Genomic DNA, 18,263 nt, shown 5'->3' with positions numbered 1-18,263 from the left:
TAAATATCTTGTAATACGTTCCTTTCCAATTTCCAGTCTAAACTATCTGTCAGTACTGTAACTATAGATAAATCTGTAATTTTCTTTATTTTTTCCCCCAGATCAATATTTAGAAGTTAGTTAATGAAGCCAAATCACTGTGCTGCTACATTAAGTCTCAGCATGAACAGTTTGTGGTAAAGTGTTCCTTCTTGATTAAGTATTTATAGATAGTGGGACTGAGAAAGGCAATTGTTCCCAAAGCTTTGGCACCTCTACAGTATTCTCATAAGAATAAAGATGATTCAAATAAATGTCAGAAGGGATTTGCTGGCTGCTGGAATTAGAGAGTTGTGTGATGCAGAAATTTCTTTTGATATCAGCATGGTGTTAAAGTGGCTCACTACTTTGCAAACTCGAAGTGCCAATCAAACAGCTGAATTTGAACAGTGTGATGGTTTTCTATTTACATAAAGTGAAAAAGGCAGGAAACTGAGAGAGCTTGGGGAAAATACCCACTGGGTGAGAAGGATCGTGTTTGATTTATTATTATTTTAATTGCCTAATGCTGCTAAGGGAGAGTCTAATTAAAGTCCCTGGAGAAGTCTTCAAAGGAGGAAAGATAAATATTGGAAAATGTTATTTATAGCCTTTAGTGTTTCTTCTCACCCACATAAATACAAAAATTAAATACAAGGCCTGGTTCATGTCTTCTGAAGCTTTTCTTTTACATAAGCAATGTAGAAGAGTCAAACACAGCTGCCCAGAACATAATAGCGATGTACGGACTTTGTAATGGCTGTGTTGCCTCGACCCAACTGCATATCCTGATCCTTGTGTTCCCATGCTGATCTTGGCAGAACATGAATATAGGATGGACTCCTGTCAAGCTGTTGTGTAGTGTTTAATGGTCCATTAAAATGTGCCAGCATGTAGTTCTAAATTGTATTTTGATGTGGGATGATGTTTTCTGGCAAAAAGAATGGCTTTGGCTACAGTCAGATACAATGTCCAAAGCCTGTCAGAGAAAGAGTGAGAATTCTGTTTCAGCTGCTTGCCATTTTCCCCTCTTTATGGCTTACCATCTTCCTCATCTGGTAATAAGACTGCATATTTAATTGCTCTGTAATGAAGTAATGCTCTGTAATGAAGTTTACTAAAAATGATCCTGGTTAGTCTAAAAGAATTTAATAATATTTTTTTCCTTAGATTATTTTGGGAAACAGCTGTGCCACTACACTTAGATTTAAAGAGACATTATGATCTAGATGGGGGTAGTTATGCACGATACAAGATAGGGGGAATAACTTCTTATTTGACTTAGCTGTAGCCAGAGAAGAGAATCTGTTAGAATTTTTAGACTTAGAGGTCATTACCTAGTGCATGAAAGAGACTCTCTCCCCCGATATTTGTTAATATACGGTTTGAATTCATTTAAAAAAAATAGACCTGGTGGAAAACAATGAGAGTAAAGATCATGAAAAAGGAAGACCCTTTTTATTGACAAGACTGGTTTTAAACATGTCATAGGAGGTGCTTTGTATCCCATTCGAACTCCCCTTTGACATCTAAAATAGTCTCATTTAAAATGCTTCCTTTATGAACAGTGGTTGTTCTGAAGTACAAGAAGTGGCTCTTCTGCCCAGTTTGTCAGAACAGCATGGTGTTTCCTGACTGGCAATTCAAAAAGATAGACTGGAGCTTGTTTAGAAACTGCAAGACGATAATTTTGAATAAGTTGAATGTGAACCTGGTAAATAGCCATGTAAGTTTTTTATTTCAATTTCGACATAGATTAGAAGGAAAGAGAAATTTTAAGTTAAGCGTGTATTTCTAGTGTGCAAATCTAATAAATGATGTGTTGTATGTTATGGCTCTTTACTTGCTATTCTTCCATATTGATTTGCAAACTGGTCACAGGAAAAAAAAAAAGATCTGGAAACTAGAAAAAAGTTTTCTCTCGTTCTACATTTCTGTGTCACTGATAACCTTCACAGAAGCTGTTGCCTGGTCTTCCGTAGAGGTAGGCCTTCTGATGATTTGAGATTTGGCTAACAAAGTAAAGGTCCTCTTCCCCTTTTTTTTTTTTTGTATGTCTAGAGTATTATGGCTTCTTTTTTCATGAGTTTCTTGGGAAATTATTTCATCTTCTACATTGTTCATGTATAAAAAGACAACATAGGTAGAGGGGCTGGTGGAACTGGGAAAACTGCCTTTCCCAAATCTGTTATTGAGCAAATGCATGGATTTCTTTGAATGAAAAGCAGAGTAGCATGTATGTGTCTTGCTGTCTGCTAGCATGTATACTTCTAGTAATATAAACAGAAGTAGATCTGTTTGGGTGCACATTGTATAACATGCTGTTCTGGCTTCTAAAATGTCCGTGCAATCCCATAACACTATAATATCAGTGAGCAGTTTTAGAAGACCCTGAAGTAAAGCCATGCAGATGTAGTCTCAATTTCTCATAGGGCTGAATTTTATATGTATTTATATACACCGGATTTTCTGTTTACAGTTTGTTTGCATTAATAAATGTCCATTTATTTTAACCATACGAATAGGAGATTATTAGAGATATATTGGAGAAAAACCCATAAAATGCTTACAATCAGTAAGATCTTATCCTCTGTTACAGATTTTCTTCCTAGTTTAGCTTGAGACACTTATGTCTACAATTATATAATTTCGTATTTATTTCTTAAGAGTGTTATTCTTGTAACTCCTAATAGAATTACTTTCATGGAGTTATATTTAATTAATTGGGAAACAGTGAAGCACATCTTCAAATTTAAGTTTATTTATTGAATCCAGGTAATGAATGCTTTGACAAGTTGTGTCCATGTTGCTCAGTGCATTATCAATGCTTGTTGGCACTCAGAAAAGCAGAATTTGATCTTCTGTTTTTGAGACCAAGAGTTTGATGTTGAAATAAGTGATGCATGACTTTTCATATGCCAGACAGTGGTGTTTTCTGTTTGTTTTCTTATTTTACCCTTTTTATTACCTTTTTCCGTATGACCTTTTCAGTAATATTATTTTTTTCCAATAGAGCACTTAGTAAGTGTATGGTATCAAAAGTTCATATTGTGAAATTCCAACAAATAGTACTACTGAAGCATTTGGGGATTTTTTTTAGTGGTTTGGGTTCTCCTTCTACTTTTTCCAGATTCATCAGTTGCCTTCTACATCACATTGCTACCTTCTCACCTGCCAACATGGACCAATAATTAAAGCTAACCACACTGTGAGCATTTTTATTCTGAATTTGTGCTCTTTCAGGAGTGCACATGGAATGAACACTTCTTTTGTTATGTGCTTGCTGGGACTTTGTGAATGCTAAGCTGCTTGATGACGGCTTCGAAATACAATGTCAGCTACTTTGGGATATTTTTGCCGTTAGCCCAAAATAAGCATCGTGTATAAAATCAGTGGCCCAAGACTGCTAATATTTCACTTAAAAGGTTTAGAAACATTAAACAAATTCTTTATTTGCTTTTTGGTGGTTTGCTGGTAGTAACAGTTCTGTTTCCATTACAAATTTGCTCATATTTTTGAGCAATAATATGTGCATTCATTGAAGATTGAAGTTATGCTTTTATCTTCCACGCTATTTGGTGTTTACTAATGTGCATGACAAATTGCTGCATTTCTTACAACTGAATAAATCTTGACAGGTTTGGTATGATATTGCGCATCTGTAACTACTACTTAAGACATTGGCATGTTTGAACACAATTGCACAGGGCAAAGAACATTTGTTTTATTTAGTTAAATGTAATATGTTGGTATAGCAACATTGTTATGTTTTTCGAGTGTTTAAAAGTGTTTTAAATCATTTTGTTTTCAAAGAGTAGCATTCTTTTCAGTACACTGAAGTGTGAATATTTATTAACATCTACAATTTACTCTAATTATATAAAATGTAACAAACCAAATACACCCAGCACCTTATATTTTATGCAATAGTACTATAGTTTATAATCAGTTCACTTCATTTTCTGTGTGTATATGTGATCAGACTAGAACTACATTTACTCGAATCTTCAGCTGTTTCACTTTGTGTCAATATCTGAAGCAAATTACCTCCTACTGAAAGACTTTGAGTGATGAATCTTAGCAGTGCAAGTTCCCTGAGATTTCTGCAATAATTAAAATATTTTGATAACAGTCCCAGATCCTGTACTTAGAAATCAGAACTTTGAAGATAGTTAAATTAATGTGGTCCTTTGCAAAGTTGAGTTTTCAAGGGGGGGCATGGTGGGGAGATTCATCCTGGCTTTTTCTTTTTTCCTTTTTTTTTTGGTCTCTGTTCATTCTGAAACTGTGACCTGATGAATGTCATTAGGTTGTAATCCATTTATTCCGTGTGGTGGTGGGAACAGGGGACTAGATATTTCATTTGGACTGAGTGAACCAGAGTCACTCTGAGCTGAGCCCCCGCTGCCATCAAACTGAGATATTTTCTTCTTGATCATTTTTCTTTCTTTTGCTCGGCGATTCTGGAACCAAATTTTCACCTGCAGTGTTATAAAAGATAACTGATTAATTCAAAGTAGTGGTCAACTTTTTACACTAATAATAGCAATGAAAATACAGCTAACGTTAAAAAAAATAAAAAACACAACAAACCAAAAAGCCCTCAAACAAAAAAAAGATAAACCCCAAACAATAACAACCAAAATGAAAAGAAAAAAAAAAAAACCAAAAAACAAACAAACAAAAAAACCAAAACAAAAACACAGAACAAAACACTGGATTTGTGCAGTGAAAAATTTTTTAGTTACTCTGTATTCATTTTCTGTGATACAATCAATAGAAAATTACATTCATTTCCTAGAGCCCTGTGTAAAGTGAACTTGCTGTGTTATATTTAGGAACATAGTAATCAACTTACTCATTTAGGCTCAGGGTCCACCTAGTTCATCATCTGAGCTTTGGCAGTGGTGTATGCAATTATGGAATAATTTTGAAGATTTCTTTATCGTTACAGGTTAATTCAAACCCACGTACTGAGGGTTCTTTTTCTTCATTTATATTATGAGTGATTTTTGTGTGTATATAATTCTTATGTATTTTTAAAGTTTTGAATTTTTTGTTACTGGTCTATATATATGTATTTTGTGGATGTGTATGTACTGTGTCGTGTGTATAAATAGGTATATCAGCATTACTTAATGACAGTGAATTTCCCAGGCTAATCATGCATGTGTAAAGACTCCTATCTGTTTGAAATCTACTTTTAGTTTAAGTATCTATATTTTCTTTCCTTATGTGAAAGTGTGAATGAGTAGAAAACACTGTTTGTGTTTTCCTTATCATTAATCTTTTGTATTCCTACTTCACAGTTTTTGTTATATCCTTTAGGTCTGTTGAATACAATATGATAAAGAAAGCCATACTATTGCTTTGTATTAAAAAATATCATTATTATTTGCTAGTTATTTTTTAATTACCTTACTGGTAGTGGCAGTAAGAAGCATTTAGCTTTGTCTGTCATGAGTCCTGTAGAAATGCGGATAGATTATCTATTTGGTCTAGATTATACTTGAAGGAAATTTACCAGCCAAAAACTGGATGGCTTTAAGAGGAACAGCTATGTAAAAGCAAACCACTGATTTTGTGCGGTATCACTGGTTACTCCAGACATATGTGTTCTAAATCAGCTAACTTGCATAACATTAAGGTGGAGGGTTTGAGTCTTTCATAACTGCAGTTCTCTGAAAATTTTCTAATGCAGCTATATCCTACTGTATAGTAAACTTTAGTCCATCAGTGATAGACTTGTTTTTTGTAGTTACTTTCTGGGGCCACTTACAGTCTGTAAAGTGTAATCTATGTACTATTTGAGTCTGGGATTAAACATCACTGCACTACAATATGTTTGTAAAAATCCAGTGCTTGATGCTAAAATACCATTGCTTAGCTTATCTATGCATCCTTACACTTCCAGCCTCAATTGGTCCCTCTCTATTCCATGTTCTTGCACAGACTGAATGCAGAAGCAGAGGAGGCCACTGAAAGAGGAGAATATTTTAGAGAACTGAATGTGTATATTCAGAAAGAACAAAAGTTTGTAAAATTCTAAAAGGAAAGATCTCTTGTTTAAATTTACCTGGGGGCAATAAATCTGGTTGGTAAGTTATGAGATGCCTTATTCAGTATCGCCAAATCTTCCCTTATCCTCCAACTGTAGCAGAACCATTGAAATTTTGTTGTATAAGGAGGGTTGGATTCAACAGTTACTATATTTGCAGATTGTGGAGCTGTGCCTCCTACGTGTGCTCTCCAACACGGTGATTTTAGGAGATTCTTTATCCTGAATTCCTCTAGTCTTTGTGTGAACACAGCTAAGATACCAGGACACTATCTTTATTCAGGACAGAGCTTAAATATGTACTTGATATGAATGAATGCAGAGCTGCTTTCCAAAGAAGCAATGGATCTAAGTATGCACTTGAAAATTTCCTGAACAGATAGTCTTGGCTACATATATGTGTATAATAGGCATAAAAAATTGGCACTAAGTTTTGTAGACTGAAGCATCCTGTATATAGTGGGTATGAACTACTACTATAGGTGAAGTACCTATGAACATAATAGCAAAAAGAAATCCTAATTTGAAAGTCAAAGGCTGTAAAAACTCCTTAAAATGGACTGAAATCTGACTGAGGAAGAATGTGGCCTGTGGAAATAGTGCCAATAAATTTGTAACAAAAAACATAGATAACTTGTTTGATATGCTTAGTTCTCGTTTTCCTGGCTTACAGCTGAAATATATCCAATACTTTGGATTTTTTGCCACCGTTTTGTGTGATTGCAAGAAGAAATAAAATGGCTAATGTCATAACTATTGAGAACACAGCTAAAATAATGTTAAGCTGAACTGTTTAAATTCTAGCTGTCTAGCGAGCTGTTATGTTCTAGCATGCTGTTATGCACATAAGAATAAGTACTTTTTCTAGTAGAAATGAATTCCTAACATTTAGTTATCCATAATTGGAAGTTTCTATCAAATTAGCCTATTTATTAATATGTATTTGCGTAGTGTATTCTGTGTCCCAAATATACGCAGAAACTATATCATGGTTGCCTTTGCACTATGTGTGGATACAGAACGTGAGTGTTGCTCACGTCCCCTGGCAGTAACAGTGTCTGGTGAATGGGTGCGCACGAATGGTGGATAGTCTCTGTGTACCTGTCTTTCAGATAGTCCCAGGTTTGCTGCAAGTTCTGACTTTCTCCTTATTGTAATATATCTGTTGCAGTGAAATTCCTTCTCTAATTCTAGTCTCTGATGATCTGTGTAAACAACTCGGTACTTTTCTTTTGTTCTTGTTTTACCTGTTTAAGAAAGAAATATTATTAATATGTTGAATTTGATTTTCTATAGCATCTTTCTTTCAAACATCTCAAACATTGTACAGACATTAATTAAACTACAGAGTACTTGCATGGGATTATTTTCTGTGTTACAGAGAGGGAATATGAGGTGCAGGGTGAATGAGTGAGTATTGGTTATCATAGCTGTCTTTTCCTCTTTACCTCCCTCTCCCTGTAAACATGCGTTTAAATGTAAAACTCTTAAGTGAAAAACACCCTGAAGCATCTTAAAAAATTCATAGCAGTACATAATTGGTGCTGGCTATATTTGATCTCAAAGGGGTTTCCTTTCAGAGCTCATTGAAGTGAATTCCATGTATATGTGGGCATAAATACACAGGGTTTCAAGAGTGAACCTCAGTGACAATTTGTTTAGTTGTATCGTGTCCTAATTCTTTATTTGAGTTTTTAAAGATCACCTCTCTGTCACGGAGAAATGTCCTACTAGAAGTGCTTTCGCTTTCTTGTGTGGCTGCAGGACATGCTTATGATTTCAAGAATAATTTAAATTTATTTTTCCAAAAAGGTCCACTCTTGCAAGATGCTGAGTGCCTGTAGAGGTATTACGGGGGTACTCTATGTGCTAAGCTTCCCTTTGGAGTTGAAGGCACCTGGCAATTTGTAAGATGAGGCAATAAAATACTTATAAAAGGATTTCAGTATCATCTTCTCTCTAATGTATATAAGAAGTATTCTTAGGTATATTGCATAAAACTGTTAAGCATTATTTGATGTTTAGAAGATATTTCATAGAATTTTTAAAACATTTATTCATGTAATAATAATACAGAGAGATCACTTTTCAACTTATTTGTTCTCCTTTGCACTTTCAACAGCTAACTAGATAGTTTTCCGTTTCCTTCTGATCTTTCCAGGTTTTTTTTGATGTGAGTTTTCTGGGACAAACTGTAGGACAAAGACTCCTTTAAAGTGGTTCCCTAAAATCCATTGAGGTGTTAAGATGAAGCACACGCCACACAAAGGAGCGACAAGGAGATCTTATCAAGAACCCCTTTCACATTCAGAAACACAAGCCAATTGGTTTGGAATTTACAAGCCCTAAACAAATGTCAGACTCTTTCATCTTAGCAGAGGAAAAAAGGACAGAAATAGATGAAGGAATATTTTTTCCTGTTCTCTTTAATTTTGGGCCAACACTCAAGTAGACTGATATTTTTATCTGAAGATTAGAGGTAGATACAGCTTAAGGCATTTTGAAACACACATAATTAAGGATGTTTTCCCACATCCTATGCCACTTTGACTTCTAGTGTACAAAGTTTTCCTGCCTAAATTTGCAGGACTAAAACAATCACCAAACTGAGTTTACTTTTTTTCAAGGTACAAATTGTTGGCTTAGAAATATTTGCTCTAAGTGATAGTTACAATGTTTAACAATAGTATAGATATTCAGGTTCCTTGTAAACTGAAGGCTTAGAAGGTAATCTTTGAAAACAAGTTAAAATTCAACAGGGTTATTCCGGCTTCACTATAATCGGCAAATATAACCATGATTTGAGGGGGTGGAGAAAAGGAGTAGTTTTCCCCATTCCCCTTGGTCATAAAATTCACAGAGCATTTCTTCTGAAGACAATAAAGCTAGGAGAAGGCCTCTTTTATTTGCTGTGAAAATCATCACCCTTTCCGGCAATATAACTCCTGAAGAAAAGAGGGAGAAGGAAGAGACAAGACTGCATATCAAAGCAAAGCAAAGTGTTGAAAGGGTCTGTTGCCTCAATATGACAGATAGGCCTCAACCTCAGACAATGTAGGCCATTGGAAAATAGATGTCACAACTAGTTTACAAAGAAAAATAAATTAGCATTAGAGCAGAGGCCTGGCCTTTTTTCCTGCTTTTCTATTTTGCTTTCTGGCTGTGTTTCTGCTGTGATGTAATCTGAATTACTTGTACATCACTGCTTGTTTAAACAAAGACATAAAATGTGTTGACTATAATTAAAAAAAAATTTAAAAGTTGAGGCTGATCTTGCAAAATATAAAAATTATATTGTCCTCTTGTTTAGTCCCCTTAAATTCCATTTTCTTGCTGAGAAGGGTCACTCCCAGATGAAGTTTCATGTAAAGTTTTAAAAGATATAAAACCTGTTTTCTAGGCCCTTGTTTAGATACCTTCTTTTCAGTAAGTTTCATGCTTTGAAGGCTCACTTGCTCTCATAAAATACACATTTTTACACTGCTGATTATGCAGGTTTTAGAAATGAATTGGTCTGAAGTTCTGCTCTTACATAACTGAAGTTGATTGGGCATTTTGTCATTGATTTTTTTTTTTCAGTAAAACTAGGATCAGACTGTAAGGAATTCTGTAGATCATCATCTTCTCATTTTGATAGCCTGTCTGGGAGGATATCTTTACCACGGCCACTTTTGATGTTTGGTTTTTTAAAGTTTCTTATTGCCTCATATGTTTGCAATGTCTGTCTATTTGAAATAAAAAAAAAAAGTTTGGTTCTGAATATACAATTGTGGTCTTTTAGTAAGAGGATATATAATTTCATAACAAATCTTATCTGTTGAAAGGCCATAGTACTTCCGTCTTTGTGGTGATGTTTCATCCTGAGAATTGATTTGGGTCAGGTAAATTTTTATTCCACTTTTCCTGCAACTTATTTTTATTAATAAAATGCTAAATACGAATATTGAATCAGAATGTAGTGTATTTAATAGAGTCTAAATAGAGGGAAAATCATTTGCATTAGCATCCCCTCCCCCGAGATAATTCCCATTTGTCTTTAGGACAGTATTTCAGTAGCCTCCCTCATTTAATTAGATGTGTTTTGATTTCAGTTATTCCCTGCTGCTCACATACATTGATGTCAGCACGCACCAGTAGTGGAGTTAAGGACATGCACATATTTATGTGTATAAATATATTTGTACAGTTTAGGGCTGTAACTCTGAAATTTTAGAGCTATGAACTATATTAAGCAGCAATCATATTGAAGGGGAGGAGCCAGCTGCTACTTTGATAGTATGAATAATATTATGGTGATAAGGAAAAACAGAGAGCAAATCTGTTTCAAAGAGTGGTTATAATGGCATCAAGTAAGTTTCCTGACATTATCTTCTAGAGAAAGCATTGATAATATGTAGTTACATGCATAATTTTAGCCTTATCATTATTTGTTTGAATTTCCTTTCATTTTTCACAATTTCTTTAGGTGTTGATATTAAAATTTTCCAGTTTTTATAGTTAATATTATTTTAAAAACACCAATGAAAAGCCAAATCTATTTGGTACTTTTCTTATTTTGCAAAATATCACATTTGTTCTTTACTTTCCGAACCCCCATATTTAAGTTGGGTTGATGTCTTGAACCCAATTCTGTGAAGTACTGGGCTGTTTTTAAAACTTCAAAGGATTAGGCTCTAGGAATGTATAGCCTCAGGACATGTATCTGTTCACAGGCCCCGATTCACCTGTCCAGTATTGTTCATAAAGTACTTTGTCATGTATGTAAATTCTGTCTAAGTGCTTTTCAGACTAGAGTTTAATTTAAGCACATAACTGCTTTTCTGAATTGCATATATATTTTATGAAATTGAGCAAACCTGTGAGAAACCTTTCAGGGTCTTCCTTGTCTGTGCTGTAAATGTAAAATTAGGATTTAGATTTTTTAAGTCTGTTTTATTGTTTAAGAATGCTAAGACATGTAAATTTCAGTGACAACGTGAGAGAGGCAGGGTTGCCTCATTGACATTCAGTAGTCTCAATTGAATCTGGTCCACACTGAAGCCTTGCATCACTTCTATGCCTGGAAATCTCCAATGATGTTAATGAAGTTACTGCTGATTTACATGAGTATACATAAGGGGGGAAAAAACAGACTATAAATCAGCCTAGCTTTGAAGACCTTTGTAGAGGCTCCAAGTGGAATCTTGTGATATCTTAATGTTCACTGGGCATTTTATATTTAGTAACAGTGAGAAACACTGTGTATCTGCTTTATAACTAAGAAACAATTACTTGACTAACTTTATTCTTGAGTAATAACTATTTGAAGGAGGATTGTGACTCAAGCGGCAGTCCTGATTTTCTGTGTCTTCTCAGATTGCTCCAATTGTAATTGCTCTTCTCTCTTTAGAACATTTTCTTTGATGATGTCTAACACACACTTACTACTTTTAAACTTTACAATAGATTTAGCAAACCGCTGTACACCCAATTTACACCTTGGGAATATACAACTAAAGGTTCATCTAGCATGCAGCTTGGGACACAAACAGGCGCATCAATGAGTGACGCAAGAAAGTGATTTTTAATTTTGTAATTGTGCTGAAAAAAAAAAATTGTAAGCTGCAAATTTTGGTATGTGAGAAAGATATGTAAAAACAATTTGAAACTAAATGAAAAGGAAGCTTAACTGATGAGATATGTGGTCTGCAAACAAAATAGTCTACACCGATCATTTGAATCGGATTACTTCTCTAGGAATATTTCTTCTCGCTTAATAAATCTAGATAGAAAAATAAGATACAGGAACAACAGCAGAAGATTGCGTAACCACGACAGTTGGATCAGAGTGCATAATTTTCTTTAAAAGTGTTGAAAAGTCTGTAAAGATTTAAAAAGGTAAACCTGATTTTTATATTGATATTTACCTTGAAGCATAAAAATTTTACCTATAACCGTTAAACGTTGCTGCATTCATTATTCCATAACATTCTCAAGGGTATCGTGTTTTTCATCCAAAATGCTTTACAAAATGTTAGAACAAAAATTCCTGGGTGTGAGTCAGATGTAGCCATATCTAAACACAACAGCCATTCCACTATAGTAACCGTATAAAGTCTTTATGGGATGAAAGTGAAACTAGTGCAAATTTAGTGAAAACTGCATTAAACGGCAGTAGGTTAAATAAATGTCATAAATGACTCACCAACCTATGTGCTTCAAGTAAAGTTAATTATTTATAAGATCAGTGATAGCAGAAGATACTTTCTCACGTTTAAAATTGGATATACGCTTACCAGTAGTGTTAGCTTGCACCGTTTTCCTCATCCATTCGTAAGAGCTTTGCCTTTGGCTGTTGGGAGAGATTTGCTGTGTATTAATTGTATCTACAGGAGGTAACCCCCCAGATCCAGCAGGATGGAGGGAGCTGTAATCAGCAGAACTGTAGGAGACCTGTCCAGGAGATGAGCCATTGATCTGTGCAGCAGCAACCATGCTGGAAGGTCCTGGGCCGTAAGCGTTCCAGTCCTCCCTCTGTGGGCCGTAGTGAGATCCCCAGGTTCCCGCGGGCTGTCCATGAGTGTCTAGAGTTGGCACATGATGATATCCCATGTACTCTGAATAGGGTGGAGTAGACACAAAGTTTTGCACTGGCAGGTGGTTGTTACCCCTTGCAGATCCTGGGTACATGCTGTTCTCTTTATCCAAGAGAGAGCTCACATACATGATTGTCACAGGTTGTAAATACGTTGTCACAACATCTTGTTCTTCTGTATTTTCTTTTGCTGCTTAAAAATAATTGTTTGGTTTTCTCTAATAATGCCACTCTGCTTGGAATCTTCTACCTCATCCTCCTTTATTATCAACTGTCTTACCAGGTGCTGGTGGTAATGGTTTACCAAGATCTTGTCTGACGTCAGCCTAACTGCCTGCCTCATAATTACATTTACATTCAAATGAAGGGCTGACCAACCCCACCTTTCTGCTAGTTCTGGTGCTTTCTCTTTTAGAGAACTTCTATCTATCCTATTACCCTTCCCTGATATTCAGCAGCAGTTGCGGTACTGCAAGATGATGCAACTGTTGCTTGTATTTGTAAGTTAGTAAATAGACCTTTTTTTAAGAAAAGACAGTGGGAACTATAATAGCAATGTTTGGTGTTCAAATGAATCTTGTCTGAAACCTTTATTTTGTGAGGTGCTATCAATCAACAAGTAAATCTGTTACTATCTTAATTTCTTAGGTACTAAAAATATAATATCATTTTTACTTCTTAAATTAAGGGACACAGTCAATTTGAATAATTGTAAGTCAGTAAATTCAGAATACAGAAGGACCCTTGTAAACATCATGTCTTGAATATAACTGTCTCAAAATTTTTCCCCTCATTATTGATGTTTGTAAGTGGTTTTCCAGCACGGGATAAATTAAGGCTCTAACTGTAATGCACATGTTCACACTCTCCCCATACAGAGTGATTTAGAGATCCCTTAATCTGGTGGCCATTGCAAACTGATAAATTTTAAAAAGAAAGACAGTAAATCTTCCTAACAAAGATGGTGCCAGAAGTACAATGAAGATGACTGTAAAAAGTAGTGGAATAAAAAGTCTTTGATTAGGCCCAGTAATATTGTTAGCTTCTGTTTCAAACTGAAGACAGCCTTTATCCGCCTGAAAGGCTGGGTTCCTTCCCCTGAAACTGCACTATAGTAGTCTGTTTTCAGCGGTGGCAGCTTAGGTAAGTGAAATCAGTAGGGAGAAACATCTGGGTTATCAAGTTAGTGGATCAGAACTGCCTTGATGCTTTTCTGTAAAGCGCCTGACACGTGGGATCTCTATAGGTCGATGTAAGAGTTCCCACTGCGAAAAATTATTCTGAAGGTGGTTTTATAATGTCATTACTAAGAGCTTGATATTAACATGGGAGAACTAAACCATACCTTATAACTTGAGACTTGCCCCTATATCATTGTCGACGTACAATTTTTAGAGTGAATTTGGTGTATTTTTATCTTGGATGGATTTCTTTGCAATGAGCTATTTGTCAAGGGGTATGCTTGTAAAAGAGGTGCAAATTACAATGAGTTGTTTTCCTTTACAAAGGTGTGGTTTTTCATTCAGTATCCTTTGTATTTTGACACTACTCGTATTCACACATCCCTTCTAATTCTAGCACTAAAGGATTCTAAATGTGTACTTAAAGACAGGAAAGGTACTCCTTTTCTGGGATTCCTTTTTTTTTTTTTTTTTTAGGAAGTAATTTTTACTGAGAAGTGTAGCAAAATCTTCATAATTCATTTCGCTATATTTACAGATTTCTTTATTAACCCTCGGAATCCTGAGAATGTTCAGGAAAGTTGCATCATGGGATAGGACATGGAAAAAGTAAGGCACTTCTGTAATTGGTGTATCCTTATGAAAATAGACATTAAAAAAAAAAAAGGAAGACACTCTTGTTTCCTTCATCTTGAAGGAAAAGGAATTATAATACAATTTTTGAGAGTTCACAGACTTTTTTGTACTGATGGGTACTAAAAAGAACAAAGGACTCCATGGAGCATCATCCAAATTAAACAAAGTATGTGTCCTATACTGGAAGTGTCCTTGGCCTATTTGTGAGCGTTATGCCAGCAGTTAAATTCCAATGTATTACTAAATGTTATGCAGAGCTGTCAGTGATAGGCAGGTCCATAGGAGGGTGAAGTTTTGTCTTCATTGACTGTATCTGAAATCCATTGACATAGTAGAAGTGAACATTGGGTGCTCACACATTTCAGATCAGACATGTTGTTTGACTTCTACTCCTAAGCACACCATTTTCACATCTCGGTGAATGACATTTAATTTTATTTAATGCATTAGATGATGGTAATATTTTTAATCCCTGGTCTTCCTCTTTCTTTATGGGATGCCTCTGCATGTACCCCCCACAACTTCAGTATCACCTAATCCTATTTTTTGTATCTCAGAGCTTTATCCTTTATTCTCTGTTCTTTTATCTTTTGTTTATGCTCCTCTTTTCCCTTTCTTGTTTTGCCTGTTCCATTATCTGAATTTTCTTTAGATCTATTTCGATTCTTTCCAGAACATAATTAGATCAAGATACGCTGATGGCAAATTGCTACACTGATTTGATATCGGCTAACAATAGTAAGCTTTGAATAAGGCATTTTGTTTAAAAAGATTTACATAGCAGGATAAGATTGCTGGGTAGGACTGCAGATTTTTAACACTAAAGTGAGAATAAGATAACTAAAATGGCAACATTCAAATGATCTCTGCTCGCTGACTCTTATGCCTCCCATTTTGTGTAACAGAGCCATGTGGATATATTAACAAGGAACCATACCTTTGTGTGAAGTCTAGTAGTTTGAGGGTACCAAAATTTTGGGGTTGATGTTTTTTGAGAGCTAATTGACTGTTAATCTGAGTCTGCCTTCCCAAGAGTTGTTTCCTGGCTATGCGTGTGTGTTCTGCTCAGATCCAGCACATCAGTAGCCTCAGAGCCACAGTACCACTGAGTCTTTCAGTGTATAGCAGTAACTTACACTGTAGTTCCAAGAACACTTTTAGTGGGCATTGCTGTAAGGGGAAAAAAAAAAAGGCGGGGAGAAATTTTTGCTCTGTGAGGGGATGGCTGGGGGTAGAGGAAGGGCTAGTGTGCTGCCTATGCCTGTGTAAAGTACTTGTGGAACTGTTGTATTACCGTGGGCCCTCTCCTGACTTTTTGGGATGGTGGGAAAGCAAAAGCAGTTCTGAGGTAGTGGACTAGACATCCAGAAATCTCATGCATACAGAGGTTTGTGTTTATACTGGTTTCTGCAGTGGGTGATAGAGACAGAAGAGGAAAGATCTGTGTGGTATTGGCAGCAAGAGTGCTATGCTCTTTGGCATACTTCACAGAGCTGGATTGCCAGAGTAACTGAACTCCAAGGTTATAATTTTCCTTTTTTTTTCCTCCACCTGTTAAAATGCTATGTCTAATTTATCTACTTAGCCAGTGTCCACAGGAGTTGCCTCACTGTTTGTTGAAGTGAAGTTGTATGTGTGTAAAATGTACTTTGAGATCTTTGGGGAGGAAAATTTTCTGGTTTTCTAACAAGTGGTTGATGAAAATCTAGCAATAATAAAAAGCATAGTGATAACCATTGGAGCTATCTAAGTTTTGTTTGTTACAGGCAGTGTAGATGGTATACTATGATATATGTGTTGTTCTAAAGAGCTTTTCCAAACCAGGTAGTAATAATATAATCACAAATGTGCAATTAAATGTTTTAATGACAGCTATTATAACTGCAATTTTATGGGCTACTGGTAGATTAAAACTGGCCTATCAACAATAACTTATATTAAAGGTGTTTATACCTGTGATAGTTTTTATTAGGAACCATTACTCATAAAGTTACTTTTCCTTTTATATGGCAATAAGAAGAAACAAATCTGTCCATCTTAGATTTCATATAATTTTCAAATTTCAATCTGGGGTTTTGTTTCTGAGGTGAAAAAAAGCAGGTGAGCTTAGCATGTCCCATTTTGGCTAAGGTGATAGCAATGCATGTTTGTTCTCTTGCCTCCAGATGACCACTCTAATAACGTATCAGTAACGTCAGGTGTAGGAATGCTCGTACCTCTATGACTGCACGCTTAGAATTTCAATGGAATGGCTTGCTAAGGACTTTGTTAGTGAACTATGTATTGCTGATAGTTCTAATGCAGTATTTTGGAGATGTTACCGACCCTTTATTCAAGCTGGGCTTTGCATGCACACCCATCTCTCCTAAAATTAATGGTCAGCTGTGTAAAATCTTGAGGAAAGGTCAGTCAGTACGTGGAATGCTATGAACTTAGGGCAGTTCTGTTGGAAAAAATTCTGACTGGTCATTAAGGAAGGCAGATGGTTTTAAAATTTTAAAACACAGGGCTGAAGAGACTGCTCTTGCTTTCACTGAAGTTTCTACAAACACAAAGTTTCTGAAAAATTTTATTTACAATTTTTAATTGGGCTGGTTTAATATGAAACACCCTAGTTAGGACTCACTTTCAGGGCTTGAAATGCAAGCACATGCCAAATTGTATATTGACAGATGTGGCACAATCAGAGCTGAATAAGCAATGATAGCTGAACTATTTTCACTTGCTGAACTGAGCTCTTCTGGGGAAAAAGAAAAAGTTTCACAAGTTTCAGTTCTGTACAGTGTGTATTTCTCATCCCTAATGTGTATTTCTTTTTCATAAGAGAACAACAGTAGAAATAAAAATGTCATTTGTTCATGAAGCCTTCCTTAATGGTTGCATTTTTAATTCCACATTCTGAAATTTTGGCTGTTAACAAATCCTTTTGAAAAATGATGAAAAGTGACTTGTTGGGGCACGATGATTGTATTTACCTCTCTGTCTGTCCCACTACTGGTTTTCTAATGGCTGCTAACTATGGCTTATCTTTCATTTCTGAATGTTTACTTTTGCTTTTTATTAAAAGTAGTGACAATATATTTCATGTGTGATTTGCATCAGTGTTGCATTTGCCAGGACAGAATGGTCTGGAGCTAAAGGAGGGTCTTACTATTCTGAAATATAAATAAGTTAAAATCTGCTACAGAATCAATACTGACAGTAATAAGAGTATGCCTTACTGCTCAACAAGCAGACTTAATATGGCAGGAGTTAGAGAGCCTGCATGTGAACTCTAGGTTAAATCGATTCTTTTTAGCAGAACCGTGAAAATGAACAGCAAATCCACTATTGATATTTATTTGGTTTCCTTCCTGAGTCATGTAGTGTAGGGCTCCCACTCACTGTGACTAATTCATGCTGACCAGAGTATAGCTTGATGGGATTATTGGGTGCTCACTATTGAGTTGTTGAGATGTTCTGTGGTGGGCCCTTTCTTTCATGAGGTAACAAAAGCATTGATTGCCTTTACTCTTTGCCATTATTGCCATATGCATAGTTTATATTCCTGGCAGACTGGCATTTCTGTTGCACAGATTTCACTCTTGTTTCATACTTCTGGATAAAGAGAGATTATTGTCTATATAAAGTCTGTCCTGCCTTAGATGGCTATTTTATTGTGGCTTAGAAGACCAAGAACACGCAGGGTGTATCTTAATTGAGCCTTTCCATTTATTGTGATGCCTCTTAGAACGAAGTTTGTTACAAAATGTACAAGAAAGTATTTGTGCTCTTTGGGTATGACAACAGCCGGCAA

The 18,263-nt window shown here is 35.6% G+C and overlaps 1 protein-coding gene across 1 annotated transcript; it reads right to left on the bottom strand.

The window, feature by feature from the left end:
- Positions 1 to 4,238: 4,238 nt before the first annotated feature.
- Positions 4,239 to 12,781, bottom strand: LOC309675774 (homeobox protein CDX-4-like; the record flags this gene model as incomplete). The annotated part of the gene is made up of 3 exons (XM_082488157.1): positions 4,239 to 4,499; positions 7,178 to 7,323; positions 12,352 to 12,781. 3 exons carry the CDS (start codon positions 12,779 to 12,781, stop codon positions 4,293 to 4,295), a joined length of 783 nt encoding a protein of 260 aa, XP_082344283.1. The 3' UTR covers positions 4,239 to 4,292.
- Positions 12,782 to 18,263: the final 5,482 nt, after the last annotated feature.

The sequence above is a fragment of the Vanellus vanellus genome (genome assembly GCF_965231255.1).
Source record: "Vanellus vanellus genome assembly, chromosome: 10".
Classification (NCBI taxonomy): domain Eukaryota; kingdom Metazoa; phylum Chordata; class Aves; order Charadriiformes; family Charadriidae; genus Vanellus; species Vanellus vanellus.
Note: the sequence above shows the minus strand (reverse complement) of the source record. Positions and strands in the feature narration are given on the sequence as shown.